At 43.6% G+C, this 13859-nt stretch overlaps 2 protein-coding genes across 2 annotated transcripts in view; both read right to left on the reverse strand.

Moving 5' to 3' along the window:
- LOC140291809 (NLR family CARD domain-containing protein 3-like) overlaps window positions 1-13382 on the reverse strand; it is a 562338-nt gene extending 548956 nt beyond the window's left edge. Inside the window, exons 1-3 of the mRNA XM_072379443.1 lie at window positions 13150-13382; window positions 11998-12108; window positions 11787-11903 (exon numbers count right to left, since the gene is read on the reverse strand). Of these exons, the coding sequence (XP_072235544.1) occupies window positions 11787-11903; window positions 11998-12065 (185 nt within the window). The 5' untranslated portion in view covers window positions 12066-12108; window positions 13150-13382. The remainder of the gene's footprint in view (window positions 1-11786; window positions 11904-11997; window positions 12109-13149) is intronic.
- On the reverse strand, window positions 6177-9637 carry LOC140295791 (NLR family CARD domain-containing protein 3-like). The gene is made up of 4 exons (XM_072379681.1): window positions 9526-9637; window positions 8486-8564; window positions 8116-8323; window positions 6177-7963 (listed from the first exon to the last, which is right to left on the reverse strand). The coding sequence occupies exons 1-4, from the start codon at window positions 9591-9593 to the stop codon at window positions 6177-6179; spliced, it is 2142 nt and encodes a 713-aa protein (XP_072235782.1). The 5' UTR covers window positions 9594-9637.
- Window positions 13383-13859: the final 477 nt, after the last annotated feature.

A 13859-nucleotide genomic window follows, 5' to 3' on the forward strand; every position in this document is an offset into this window, starting at 1 on the left:
AGGGTGTGTATATATGTCCCATACTATATGGGTTGTACCGAGTGAATCGACTGAAAGGGAACGTAATGTCATGCATAAAAGGTAAGTTAGAAGGAACGAGGTACAACACTTGTTTGCCCCGCCCATCAGTTGGGCTCAGGAGGACAACTCACTCAAATAACTTTGCATGAATCTTCACTCTAAATTATTTATTGGATGATAACGCAGCCCAAAGAAAACTGACCAAATGTCAGAAAAGTTTGCTTATTATCATTAAATAAAAGTCACAGCCAAAGAGGCCATTTCATATCAAAACTTTACAAGGAGAAGTTGGGAGACAAAGAGAACTGTGTTTGAAGAAGGAATGTTGTCTCCCCACTGATTGTTATCTTTATAGCTCCCCAAATAAGGAGATACCTCCAAACTAAGGAGATATGCCAGACCTGGGCACATAGGGGATTGTATGTATGTGTGTGTGTGTCACCTAGGGAGGCAACCACTCGTTGGAGAACTCTTGTGAATCTCCAGAGAGAAGGTTTGTGTGTTGTTCTCCCCTTGCAAGTAAAATTCTGAGGCCTCTGAGGGATTTCTTGGTTTCATACCGTTGTCTGCGAGTTAATTTTTCTAACATTTTGGTCCTTCGAGCCGGATCCAACATTTTGTACGAGGGTTTCTACCGGGAGGGCCGAAACTCTGTAGACTGTGCACAGCCCGACTAGGTCGGAGGAAAGACGCACGGGGCTAAAATTCTCCATTTGCAAGAGAAGGCCCTTTCCGGGAGAACTCCTCACAAATGACGGCATCCAAGCGCAGTTTTACAATGGACAGTGGATGAGACCAAGAAAAAGAAAAAACAGCTGAATCGTGAGTAACATTTTTTTTTTAATATAAGAGAGGTTTGAGTCCTCACCTAAGAACATAAAAAAAAGACAAAAAATAAAATAAGTGGTTAGGGGGGGTTAAAGTCCCCGCCTAAAAGAAAGGGTGTTTAGGAAAAAAGAAAGACAAAAAAATAAAATAAGTGTTTAGGGGGGGTTAAAGTCTTTTTAAAAAAAAAAAAAAAGGGGGGGGTTTGAGTCCCTACCTTATGGGAAAAGGAGGGTTAAAGTCCCTACCTAAGGAAAAGGGGGGTTAAAGTCCCTACCTAATGGGTACCCGGTGTTTGTAAGTCTATAGTATTTGTTTTTGAATGTGTTTTTAAGTGTGTCAGTATTTGTATTGTGCAATTGCGCTGTTTTGAGTGTGCACGTGAAAGGGTGAGAGGCGCTGGTTTGAGTGTGCGCGGGAGAGGGTGCAACTCGCTGTTTTGAGTGTGTGTGTGTGTAGGAGCCGGTTTGAGTGTGTGTATAAGAGAAAGGAACGAGTGATTGGAACAGAGTTTTGTTGAAGCAGCAGAGTAACTGGGAACCTAACGGTGTCAACAAAGGTTACTGACTGTTGAAGTAGACAAACTCGGACATTCATTAAGGACAAAGATATTAATAAAATGGGGAATGTGAATGGTACGATGGACGGGGAGGGGGATCGTAAATTTATGGAACAGCAACGCCCCGGTTCATGTCAATACCTAAATAACTGGAAAAGAAAATGTGTTTTTTTGGGAAAATTGTCAGTCCCTCAGTGCCAAGTGCTGGTGAACAAATTAAAAGATAAAGATAAAAATAAAGGTCGAAAACAGGACGGACCCAAAACCACTACTGCAAAAGTGTGGTTGGCTGAAGCTCATAAGAGGAAATTAGGGGAAGAGAAAGGGAGAAAGGCACAATATGTGCTGTTGTCCATCCTGAAGATAATAAAACAACCCCCCCTCCATCTCTGGTGCTTTTGCCATACTCTGTGGAGGGAGCAGGGGGAGGGGAGTCACTGACTCCTGTGACACCTCCACAGATCTTCCTTAATTTATGGACCAGGTCATGCATGCAGAGAAAGTGACACAGAAAAAAAGAAGAATAGAGAAAAGAAAGCTGATGTGTTTGTGGCAGACAGCTGTGATAATTATTTGGGAGGAGATGCAGGTGTGTTTTATATGGAAGGTCCAAGCTGGCACAACAGAGGACGAGGAAGAGGTAGAGGTTTCTCCAGAGGAAGAGTAAAACTTTCAGATATAGAATGTTGGTCATGTGGCAGGCCAGGACATTTTAGCAGAAACTGTCCTGAAAAAAAGAAACAACAATGATTAGACAGAGAGCAGCCGAGTGCAGAAAATGGAGAGGAAAAGCCAAAAGTGGTGGATGAGATGTTGGATTTAGTGGATATCTGCACAATGGCTGATAGCATGCCCCAAATTACTTTACTTGTACAAGGGAAACCATATGTGTTTTTATGTGATTCAGGAGCATGCCGCACTGTGATGAGAGATGATTGCCACAAGTTCTCTACATCTAAAGATAGCATTTTTGTAAGATCAGCAGGTGGAGAGGTGCAAAAGAAACCTATGTCCACCAAAATAAAGTTAGAATTTCCAGAAAAAGGTGGAAGTTCCTGGGGACAAGTGGTGCTTTCCACAGCCTGCCCCTTTAATCTACTAGGACGAGACTTTATGGCAAAAATGAAAATTGCCATATACCCAGCAGAGAATGGGGGCATGTTGGCACGTCAATATGCAGAGACCCTTGTTATACAAGGCTCTGGGGAACCACACTATCACTGGTCCTTGGACTTACCAACTGTCGATATAACAGGCACTGCAAATCAGCTGGCTGATCTGACAGCTGAAGTCACTCGTCACCCAAAGAGCACCTCTCCCCCAGGGGGTTATCATGTTACAGTGAGGTTTAAGAAAACCACTGGTCCAGATTATGCATTTGACAAGGCTTTTTGTCGATTAGGTCCACAAAGAGTTGTTCTTACCGCATGTTATTGGAAAGAAGATAGCTGTTTTTGTTTATGTACTCTTACCCCGGAAATGAATAGATTGGTGCAACATGGGAAGACACCACATGTGTCCATGGCCATAAATGGCTGGACAGACTGGAAACATTTGAACCAATCAGCATTATATGTCAAAGACGTCACTGACTGGAGATCTGATGAGCAGAAAGGCTGGCAGTTCAGCCCTTCAACACACTGTTAAACCAGTTGTGACCAGAGTCAACTCATTTCTCTGTGATAGAGTTGAGAAATGCTTTATTTTCTATCCCAATTCATCCAGACTCTCAGTATTGGTTTGCATTTACTTTTGAAGGGAAAATATCCACTTTTACAAGGCTGCCCCAGGGGTATGCAGAAAGTCCAACTATCTTTGCAGAGGCTATAGCAAATTGTTAAGCCGAATTTGTTCCTCTCCAAGGTAGCTAGATACTGGCGTATGTGGATGACAACCTAGTGGCAGGAAAGTCACAACAGAAATGCAAACAAGACACCATAGCTACACTCAGCTATGGTAAGCCGATAGCTTATTTCTCTAAAAGACTGGATCCGGTGGCCACACCCCACTGCGTACAAGCAGAAGCAGAGGCTACCAAAGTTCCACTGGAAAGCCAGTAACTCATAAAGAACTGCTGCGAGATTTGCTGGACGCAATATTGCTACCAAAAGCTATTGTGGTCTGCATATGTGCAGCACACACACAAAAGGAACAGACTTTGTAAGCAAAGGAAATTATTTTGTAGATAAAGCTGCAAAAGAAGCTGCAATGTCACACGTTTTAACTATGACTATGGAAAATTCTGTTTTAAAAGACATGCAACAACAAGCACCAGACAGCAAAACAACTCTGTGGTGCAATAAAGGAGCAATTTTGAAAGATGACATCTACACCTGACCGTTTGGAAAACCAATCTTGCTAAAATCCATGTATAAATGGGCAGCAATTGTGGCACAATTTTTCTAACACCAAATGACCCAAAAAAGACTTTCCAGATTCTTCCAGGTTCAGGTTGTGGGCCAGGTTCCAGATTCAGGTAAATTCCTGTGGTGTCAGAGGCCAAAAGCTGCAGTAACAATCATACAAAGACCATCCACAGGTGTTCTGTTAGCTGTTCATAAAAACAGTTTGATGAATCCTGACCTGAGTGTTTTCAGTCTGCAGTTTGGATTCTTCAGTCCAGCAGACACCTGCTTCACCCCTGAATCCTGCAGGTTGTTGTTACTCAGGTCCAGTTCTGTCAGACTGGAGGACTGGGAGTTGAGAGCTGAGGACAGAGCTGCACATCCTTCATCTGAGAGGGTACAGACACTCAGCCTGAAGAGACAATTACAGAGAAAAAGAACAGCTGGGATCAAAATCAATCACCTCTAATGCTGAATGTGGACTGAAAGACCACTTATAGGGAACATCGGATTTATAAGGCTGTGATCATGTCCATGTGGTGGACATAGCTTATGTATTTATTAAATCCATGGTAAGTGTTTCATAGCCTGTTTTGTTCCTCCCGTTTGGAAAGATTTTTGGTTTGATAATATTTCATAGAAACCTCTGCTAGCAGAGCGATTTATTTATTGTTCTTGAAAGGTTTTGTGCCGCAATTAAAGGCAAGTTGAAGATTACAGCTAATGTTTCATAATGCCTCTGTTTTTTCGGGTCGGGTCGCGGGGGCAGCAGCTTGAGCAGAGAAACCCAGACGTCCCTGTCCCCGGCCACTTCCTCCAGCTTTTCCGGGGGGACCCCGAGGCATTCCCAGGCCAGCCGAGAGACATAGTCTCTAGAACGTGTCCTGGGTCTTCCCCGGGGTCTCCCAGTGGGACGTACCCGAAACAGAGGCATCCAGGAGGCATCCCGAGCCACCTCATCTGGCTCCTCTCAATGCGGAGGAGCAGTGGTTCTACTCCGAGCCCCTCCCGGATGACTGAGCTTCTCACCCTATCTCTAAGGAGAGCCCAGACACCCTGCGGAGGAAACCCATTTCAGCCGCTTGTATTCGCGATCTCGTTCTTTCAGTCACTACCCACAGCTCATGACCATAGGTGAGGGTAATGTAGATTGACCAGTAAATCCAGAGCTTTGCTTTCTGGTTCAGCTCCTTGTTCACAACGACGGGTCGGTGCAGAGCCCGCAACACTGCAGACGCCGCACCGATCCGCCCGTCAATCCCAAGCTCCATTTGTCCCTCACTCGTGAACAAGACCCTGAGATACTTGAACTCCTCCACTTGGGGAAGGATCTCATTCCCGACCCGGAGAGGGCATTCCACCCTTTTCTGGCTGAGGACCATGGTCTCGGATTTGGAGGTGCTGCTAAATGCTAAATAATTTCCTGTAATTCTACCAGACTATGAATAAATGTTTCAACCAGAGTTCATGTGTGTGTGCTGTGCAGACTAGATCAGAGGACAGTCACACAGATCTGGAGACTTTTACATTGTGGATTTTCTTTTTCAGATTATTGCATCATAGAGACTGTATAAAGCTGAAACAGCAGAGAAACCTGACCTGAGAGTTTCCAGGTTACAGTGTGGACTCTGCAGTCCATCAGACAGCTGCTTCACTCCTGAGTCACAGATACTCAGGTCCAGTTCTGTCAGACTGGAGGACTGGGAGCTGAGAGCTGAGGACACAGCTGCACATCCTTCATCTGAGAGGTTACAGCTACTCAGTCTGAGGAGGAAATAATGAGATAAGTTGTAATGCCCGCCCATGGAGTCAGCTGTGCCCTGGACTAAAAGCAAAGTTTATTTTATTTGGGTTTTGTTTTTTTTCGTAGGAGTAGCCATCTTTTAAACCTATCTATATTGATTTGTCAATCATACAATCCGACCAACGAATTAAGGCAACGTGTTAGCCAATTACAAAGCGTTGTGGTCTGGTCGTCAGAGCAGTTGCCACTTATTGCTGCAAGTAATAAACATGGATATACAAAATTATTTACTCAAAACTACAAGGACAACTGACAGAGTTAACAATCATGCTGAGAGGGTTAGCTATGGCAGCTAGGGAGGACGAGTAGCAGCGCCAAGCAGCGTGACTCGTCTGCATGGAATAAATGTGAGTGAAGACAACAACCAAGGTTAGTGACAAAATTACAGCTACGATGAAGAGCAACAGGCAATTGCAGCCTAGTGACCTTGGCACAGAAAAGCCCCAAAGACCATTCATGTAGAACGTTTCACAGGGAGATAATAAATTAGAAAATTATGCTGGAGAATGACCTGTTCTTGTTTCTGAATGAGTGGAAGGACAGGGTTTTAAGAAGGTTTCACACAGTCAACTAACGTCACCTGGCTGCCACTCTACTAAAAGTGGTTAAACCGGGTTTGTACTTACAGAGCTTTGTTGGATTCTTTGACCACTGGTAGCAGCCTCAGAAGAGCCTCCTCTGAAGCAGAGTATTTCTGCAGGTCAAACACATCCAGATCTTTCCCTGATGACAGTAAGATGAAGACCAGAGCTGACCACTGAGCAGGAGACAGTTTATCTGTGGAGAGACTTCCTGAACTCAGGGACTGTTGGATCTCCTCCACTAGAGAACGATCATTCAGTTCATTCAGACAGTGGAACAGATTGATGCTTCTCTCTGCAGACAGATTCTCACTGATCTTCTTCTTGATGTAATCAACTGTTTTCTGATTGGTCTGTGAGCTACTTCCTGTCTGTGTCAGCAGGCCTCGTAGGAGACTCTGATTGGTCTGCAGGGAAAGACCCAGGAGGAAGCGGAGGAACAGGTCCAGGTGTCCATTTGGACTCTGTAAGGCCTTGTTCACAGCACTCTGGTAGAAGAGAGTCTCTTTTAGTGTTTTAGACCCCTGAGACTTTGATTGTTCTTCCATCAGGTTGACTCCAGAGTTGATGAAGGTCAGATGGACATGAAGAGCAGCCAGAAACTCCTGAACACTCAGATGGATGAAGCAGAACACCTTCTCCTGGTACAGCCCTCTCTCCTCTATAAAGATCTGTGTGAACACTCCTGAGTACACTGAGGCTGCTGAGATATCGATGCCACATTCTGTCAGGTCTGATTCATAGAAGATCAGGTTTCCTTTCTGCAGCTGCTCAAAAGCCAGTTTTCCCAGAGACTCAATCATCTTCCTGCTCTCTGGACTCCAGTGTGGATCTGTCTCAGCTCCTCCATCATACTTGACCTTCTTCACTTTGGCCTGAACCACCAGGAAGTGGATGTACATCTCAGTCAGGGTCTTGGGCAGCTCTCCTCCCTCTCTGGTTTTCAACACATCCTCCAGAACTGTAGCAGTGATCCAGCAGAAGACTGGGATGTGGCACATGATGTGGAGGCTTCGTGATGTCTGGATGTGGGAAATGATGCTGCTGGCCTGCTTCTTATCTCTGAATCTCTTCTTGAAGTACTCCTCCTTCTGTGGGTCAGTGAACCCTCTGACCTCTGTCACCATGCAAATACAGTCAGGAGGGATCTGATTGGCTGCTGCAGGTCGTGTGGTTATCCAGAGGCGAGCAGAGGGAAGCAGTTTCCCCCTGATGAGGTTTGTCAGCAGCACATCCACTGAGGTGGACTCTGTAACATCAGTCAGGGGCTCCTTGTTGTGGAAGTCCAGAGGAAGTCGACACTCATCCAGACCGTCAAAGATGAACACAACCTGGAACTCTTCAAAGCTGCAGATTCCTGCTTCTTTGGTTTCAGTAAAGAAGTGATGAACAAGTTCCACCAAGCTGAACTTTTTCTCTTTCAGCACATTCAGCTCTCTGAAAGTGAATGGAAACATGAACTGGATGTCCTGGTTGGCTTTGCCTTCAGCCCAGTCCAGAGTGAACTTCTGTGTTAAGACTGTTTTCCCAATGCCAGCCACTCCCTTTGTCATCACTGTTCTGATTGGTTCATCTCTTCCAGGTGGGAGTTTAAAGATGTCTTCTTGTCTGATGGTTGTTTCTGCTCTGCCTGCTTTCCTGGATGCTGTTTCAATCTGTCTGACCTCATGTTCATCATTGACCTCTCCAGTCCCTCCCTCTGTGATGTAGAGCTCTGTGTAGATCTGATTCAGAAGGGTTGGGTTTCCTGCTTTAGAAATCCCCTCAAACACACACTGGAACTTCTTCTTCAGAGCAGATTTAAGTTGGCAAACTGGGTCAAAAAGTTCTAAATAAAACACAACAAATAAGATCAGTCAATACAATTCTTCAAACCTTTATCTGAGAATGAGTATTTGAACATGTGTTGTTCTGTGTGTTGAGACATCAGTAAATGTGTCATTTATCCAGCAGGTTAAATCTTTAGAGAAATTCTCTTACTGCTCTGCAGACGGTCAGCCAGCTCCTCCTGCTTCATTCTCCTCAGGAAGTGAACTGTGATCTTCACTAATGCCTCTCTGCTGCTCCTCTGCTCTTCATCATCATCCTCCCTCTGACTCTCTAAGCATTCTGGGTAAACTGGACTCAGAACCTTCTGGATTTTCTTCAGCTCCTCCTTCACAAAAGTGACCATGTTGTCCTCCAGCAGCTGGAACAGAATACTATATGAATGAGCCAATCAGACTGAAGTCATGGAGCCAAACATCAGATCCATGTTGGACACACTGACAATCCACTGGTCTACAAAGTGCAGCATGGAGATGACTGTGAACAGAACAGATGGAAAAGTAGTTGTTGTACATGTACAGACCATAAATATGGAGTCCAGCTGTGTTTGATGCTGCTGGGCAGACTGACCACTGGGAACCTCTGAGCTCTGCTGGTCCACTCTGTGGAGGAATCATGAAGAATGAGCTCACATTCTGTCTGTCCACACAGAGACAAACACAAGGTAAAGCTCCATGAAGTGATGTGTGGATGTGAACAGTGAATCAGAGGACTCCCTGCAGTGGGAAAGCTTTACTAGTCCTGCTGATCCCACTGAGAATCAACAGCTCAGTCTGCAGCTGCTTGGAGCTTTCAGCTCACTTTGGTTGGGTTCCAACAGCTCTCAGCAACCCCTTCAGAAAGCTTTCCCTCCCTGCTGAAGTGCCCTGGAGCAAGGCAGCCAGAGCCAGTGTGTGCTTGAATCAGACTGGTTGTACTGGTATGTTCCCAGTGTTAGACAGATAGAGGTTTAAAACAGAGTCGTCACTGAGAGAACTTTATCTGTGTTCGTAAAGTTGTACCTTTGAACATCTGGGTGGAGCCTTTTCCTTGGAGTATGTTTTATAGATCGATCAGTCTTCTGGCACTCGGAGCTGGATTTAGGTTCAGGTGAGCCTGGTTTTTCCAGCTTTCTAAAGAACACAAAATTATTTCAGCACTGCACTCAAAAGACAAAAAGACAAGTGATGACAAAACATTTAAAAGGATATTTTTGAAATTCTTATAAGATATTCAAAACCATGTTTGTTTGTCTATATTTCAACCACCTAAAACAGACCTGACTTTACTTTGGAAGTCAGCTGCTTCACACTTCCTACACTGTGTTAAGAGCCAAAGCACAAAGTGGCACCTGCTGGACCAGCTGGTGTCCTACAGACACTCAGAAACACCTCCTCCAACATCCATTCTTTCCTCTTTGACTGCTGTGTTTGTGGAAAACATCCAACACACACCGCTTCACATATGAACATAGAAATGGATGTGAAACAGAGCTGAGCTCACATTAAACACATGTTGGAATAAAAACTGTTCAAACTGACTCTGCTACATTTTACTCTGTTACAACATTTACACTCAGCTCACCTCTTAAAGGATGGATGTTGGTCTGATTTGAAGACAAGAGGAATATCCATCGACCGGTCACTCTTCATGGACACACAGCTGGGTTCAGATCCAGGTCTGAGTCTCTGCTGGATCCTGAGAGAAAAACACTTGTTTTCTTCAAACTAAAGTATTCAGTGATAGTGTTTGAGTCTGCAGTGAGACGGCCTGTCAGAGAGTCAGTGTGGCTGCTGTGGAACAATGTTACAGCTCCCTCTTGTAGCAGCTCTGCCACTCTGCAGGCAGACGTCAGCAGGTGTGTGAAACTGGAAGCTGGATGTAATTTTACCTGAGAGAAAACAGGAAGACTGAAGCTCTGAGCTTTCAGCATGGTTCCTTGACTCAGTCTTTACTGTTTGTGCGATCAGATTCATTCTGCCACGGTCGGCATAAACCTATCTGTGTGTGCCAAATATTTTGACACGGACTGCTTCCTCAATTTGGGTCAGTACAATGCAGGACTCGCAGAAAAACATTTCCTAAAAGAGGTCATCCGTGGGGAAAGGACAGACGATGTAAGTGTGCTTTGTGTTTCTTTTGTCCAATTACCACGAGCTAATGCTAACCGCTAGTTCATGCAGGTACAAACGATGTTGAAATAAATTATTTATACAGCAGGTTGTGTTATATTAGAGTATATACATTCTCAGGGTCTGACTCTGGCTCAAACATATAAGGTTGCAACTGTGTGTGGGCAGCCATGACCAGTGCTTGTGCTCAACCTCAGCCTGATGCCGAACCGAGGGGCGGAGTGAGCATTAGCAGCCAGTCGCAGCATGAAAATTTGACCGCCTCAGAGCAGAGTGCTACAGACAGGGCTGCTGTTTTTGATCTGTGAGGAATTTGACCAAATCATTTCACAGACATGTCATTAAGGTGCCTGGGATCTGTGTGAACTGGTGGAAAAGGGCTATAATTAGGCGCACTCCCACTGTAGGAACCTTTTGCAGTTCCTATAACCTTTTAAGGAACTAGGCCGTTTTTTCGTGCATTCGGACATACAGGAACTAGGGACCACGACCCTCGGTTCCTATTACCATTTTAGCTCTTTCTCTGAGGCAGGGTCTTTTCTGGGTTCCATAGGAACACATATGACGTAGGTGTTTGGTGGCTGGTAGCTCCGCCCCTTGTCTGAAATATTTACTCATACGACATGGACACAACAGCGCCTGTTTAATAAGTTAAACTTATTAACGTCGTCTCCTTTGTCTGAGGCGCTCGAAGAAGTATCGCCTGCTGCTCGATTCTTCGTCTCCTGACTCTCACTGTGAGCTCTTCCAGCCTCCATCTTAGACGCCTGATGTGATCGTCCATGATTAATATCACCGTCATGCAGACCCGACCAAGGTCCCCGACTTATGTGCGAATGCAAAATGAAACAGTTCCCCTGGGGAAGGGCAGTTCTTATGACTAAATTCGAGGTGGACAGTTCTTAGAACTCTCTGTCCGAATGCGCCTATTGTTCTCAATGAATTGAGAAATTTTCCTTTTTTTGGCGCTATTATTTTTTAATTTCCTGTAGAACCGGAAGTATTTTATTTTGAAGGACATAAAACTATGTAATTAAGGTAGTTTAATAGAACATTGGACAACAACAAAAGGAAAGGACGAACTTTGGTTCAAAGTTAAAATCAGGACAAATAAAAAGGCTAAAGGTAAGGTTTAGCACCATTTGAAAAGGAGGAACAAAGTATATTTCTGTGTACTTCAGGAATGTTTTGCATTAAATTAGTAGAGCACATGCTAATTGATGTAATTTGGAAATGGTAAAAATTACCTTTCATTTCTTTTATTTATATATATATATATGTTTGCCACTCTTACACATGCTTGAGAAAGTTATAAAACAAAATAAACATCAGTAAGGCTCATCTTTGTTCGACTGGGAGCTACAGGTTGATTTGGTCGTTTTGTTCTTGTTTCTTCAGAAGGTCGTTTTAAACTGACGTCATTAAACACAAGTGTGAGAACGTAATATTTCTAATACATCAGCCGCCCTGTTCACTACATAATCAGCATCCTGTGAAAAAGCCACATCAGTGGACAGATATTCAGCAATATTCTCCCTTTGTTTTAATAAAGAGCTGCAGGACTGAACTAAAATATCACATTACACACATGATGCAGCTAATTAGTCTCATCAGAGACATCAAGAACTGATCCAAGTCTCAAGTAATTCAGCTGAAAACTGCTTATCATCTGAAACATGATGCAGCCTCCACTGAATACTGACAGATACTCACTGTTGGGCTGATGGAACATCATGTTGGAAATCAATCAACCAATCCTTTGACTGGTCGCTCTTAAGGGACACACAGCTGGGTTCAGGATCAGGTTCAGGTTCAGGTTCAGGTTGGTTCCTGTGAATAAAGGTGGTTTGGTGATGTGAGTGCTGAGCTGAGCTGAGCTCTGACATGGAGAACAGTCATGGACAGTTAGAGATGGTCATCTCACCTCTGAGCTTTGCTCTGGCTCTCATGTTCCCCACACAGAGTGGTTTTAGTGTCCTCACACTGATCCATGCTGCTGAATTCACATCAGCTCACACACACTTTCTACCTTCATCTGCAGAGGAAACACAAATCATTCATCTGCACATCAACTCAAATCCTCTCCATCATTTGGGCTGTAAAAAGATCAGCTGCTGTACCTCCATCAGTCCGCTAGATGGAGGCATGGAGCTACCACCCAGCACACTCATGATGATGATGGACCATTACGTACATTTACTGACATGAAACAGGACGGAAATCAACTGATTTAACGTCTGAACCAGAAACTGAATAATGTGCTGTTAATAACAGAACCTTCTACCCTGGGAAGGTTCCATCTTTGTCTGTAGGTTCCATCTTATGTTTAAAAGTACAAATAAAAAGTCTCTGATAAAAACTCAAATGAAACGTTTTAACTTTTAGTTGAATTCAACAAACAAAAATAAACAAAGATGAAGGATTATTACTCACATACAAAGGAAAGGAAAAAGCTGAATAAAACATCACAAACTGATCAATAAAGTAGACAGAACATCTGAATCTATTTAATTTCATCATTAGACGATATTAGTGGATTATATGTTCCATCAGAGCTGCACACAGCTTCATAACTGACTACAGTCAGACACATTTAACTGACATTCATGTTATTTTATTCTGAAAGGTGACACAGGAAGCAGCAGGAACCTGCTGTGTCTGACTTTAACGGAGGAGCTGATGGTTTCATTCTATGAAGATCAGTTCTTCATGTAGAAAACAAACATCATCAGCTGATCATCGTGTTGTTAGATTCCAGTTCATCAATAATCTGATTATCATGTAGATTTGTCTTAAAACTCAAAAGTGATCAAAGTTTGTTCTGAAATAAGAAGGGAGCATGTTCCCCAAACATTACAGAGCAGAAACAAACAGCTTACAGGTTACAGGAAACCGTTCTGTTGTCATCAGAGAGTCAAAGCAGATGAGGCTGGAATGCAGCATCAATCAGGTCCGGCCTCTCCCAGAACATAACATCACTGTGTGTAAAGTCATCCTCAGCTCAACTCATTTTTCCAGCCCATGAATTTGATTAACTGAGGACTTAAAATTGAAAACGTTCATAATCCAGGTTTACCTTCAGCTGAACAGCAGCAACAAGTCTCTGAAGGTCACAATAACTTTCTGTGATGCCTTAACAAGCGTTTCTGTGAAGAGATGCAGAGCAATAAAAGATTCACTGATCTCCTCTGAAATGGAAGAAATGTAAAGTTGAAACATGAAAATTGTTGAGGAAAGCTAAAGTTCTTTAAGTAGAGTAAATGTAGCTTATTGCTTCCAACACATGAAGTTACAGAACCAGACAAACACTGAGAAACTGAGCCTGATGCTGTGCTAACAGCCAGAATTCAGCACACTGTGGGCTGGGCTTACAGTGGATGCTCTTTGCTCAGGTAAAAGCTACAAATCCTAGAAAAGCTCAGATAAAGTTCTGCAGTGACTGTATCTGCCAATCAACAAGCCAGTGTTGTTCTGAAATATGATTCTTTGCTAAGTCTGATTTGGTCTGTAGTTAACCTATTACAGCACTGTCAGATGCATTCAGCTGGACTTCTGCTCAGTGGGTGTTATAGGGGGATAAATCCTTCACAAAGACTTTCCACAATCTTAGAATCTGTAAAAAAATTAACTTTCCATCTGCTTTTTTAAAACTTACTGTGGACAGTTCATACCATTTTTGGATTTCCAGTCATAACATCAGTGAGTCCTTTAAAACAGATGCCTGTGTTTTCTTTAACTCCACATTGTTCTGAGACTGAGTCAGAGGAGGAGGAGTCTGACAGCTTC

The sequence above is a fragment of the Leuresthes tenuis genome, unplaced genomic scaffold (genome assembly GCF_036924035.1).
Source record: "Leuresthes tenuis unplaced genomic scaffold, fLeuTen1.0.hap1 SCAF_1, whole genome shotgun sequence".
In the NCBI taxonomy this organism is placed as follows: domain Eukaryota; kingdom Metazoa; phylum Chordata; class Actinopteri; order Atheriniformes; family Atherinopsidae; genus Leuresthes; species Leuresthes tenuis.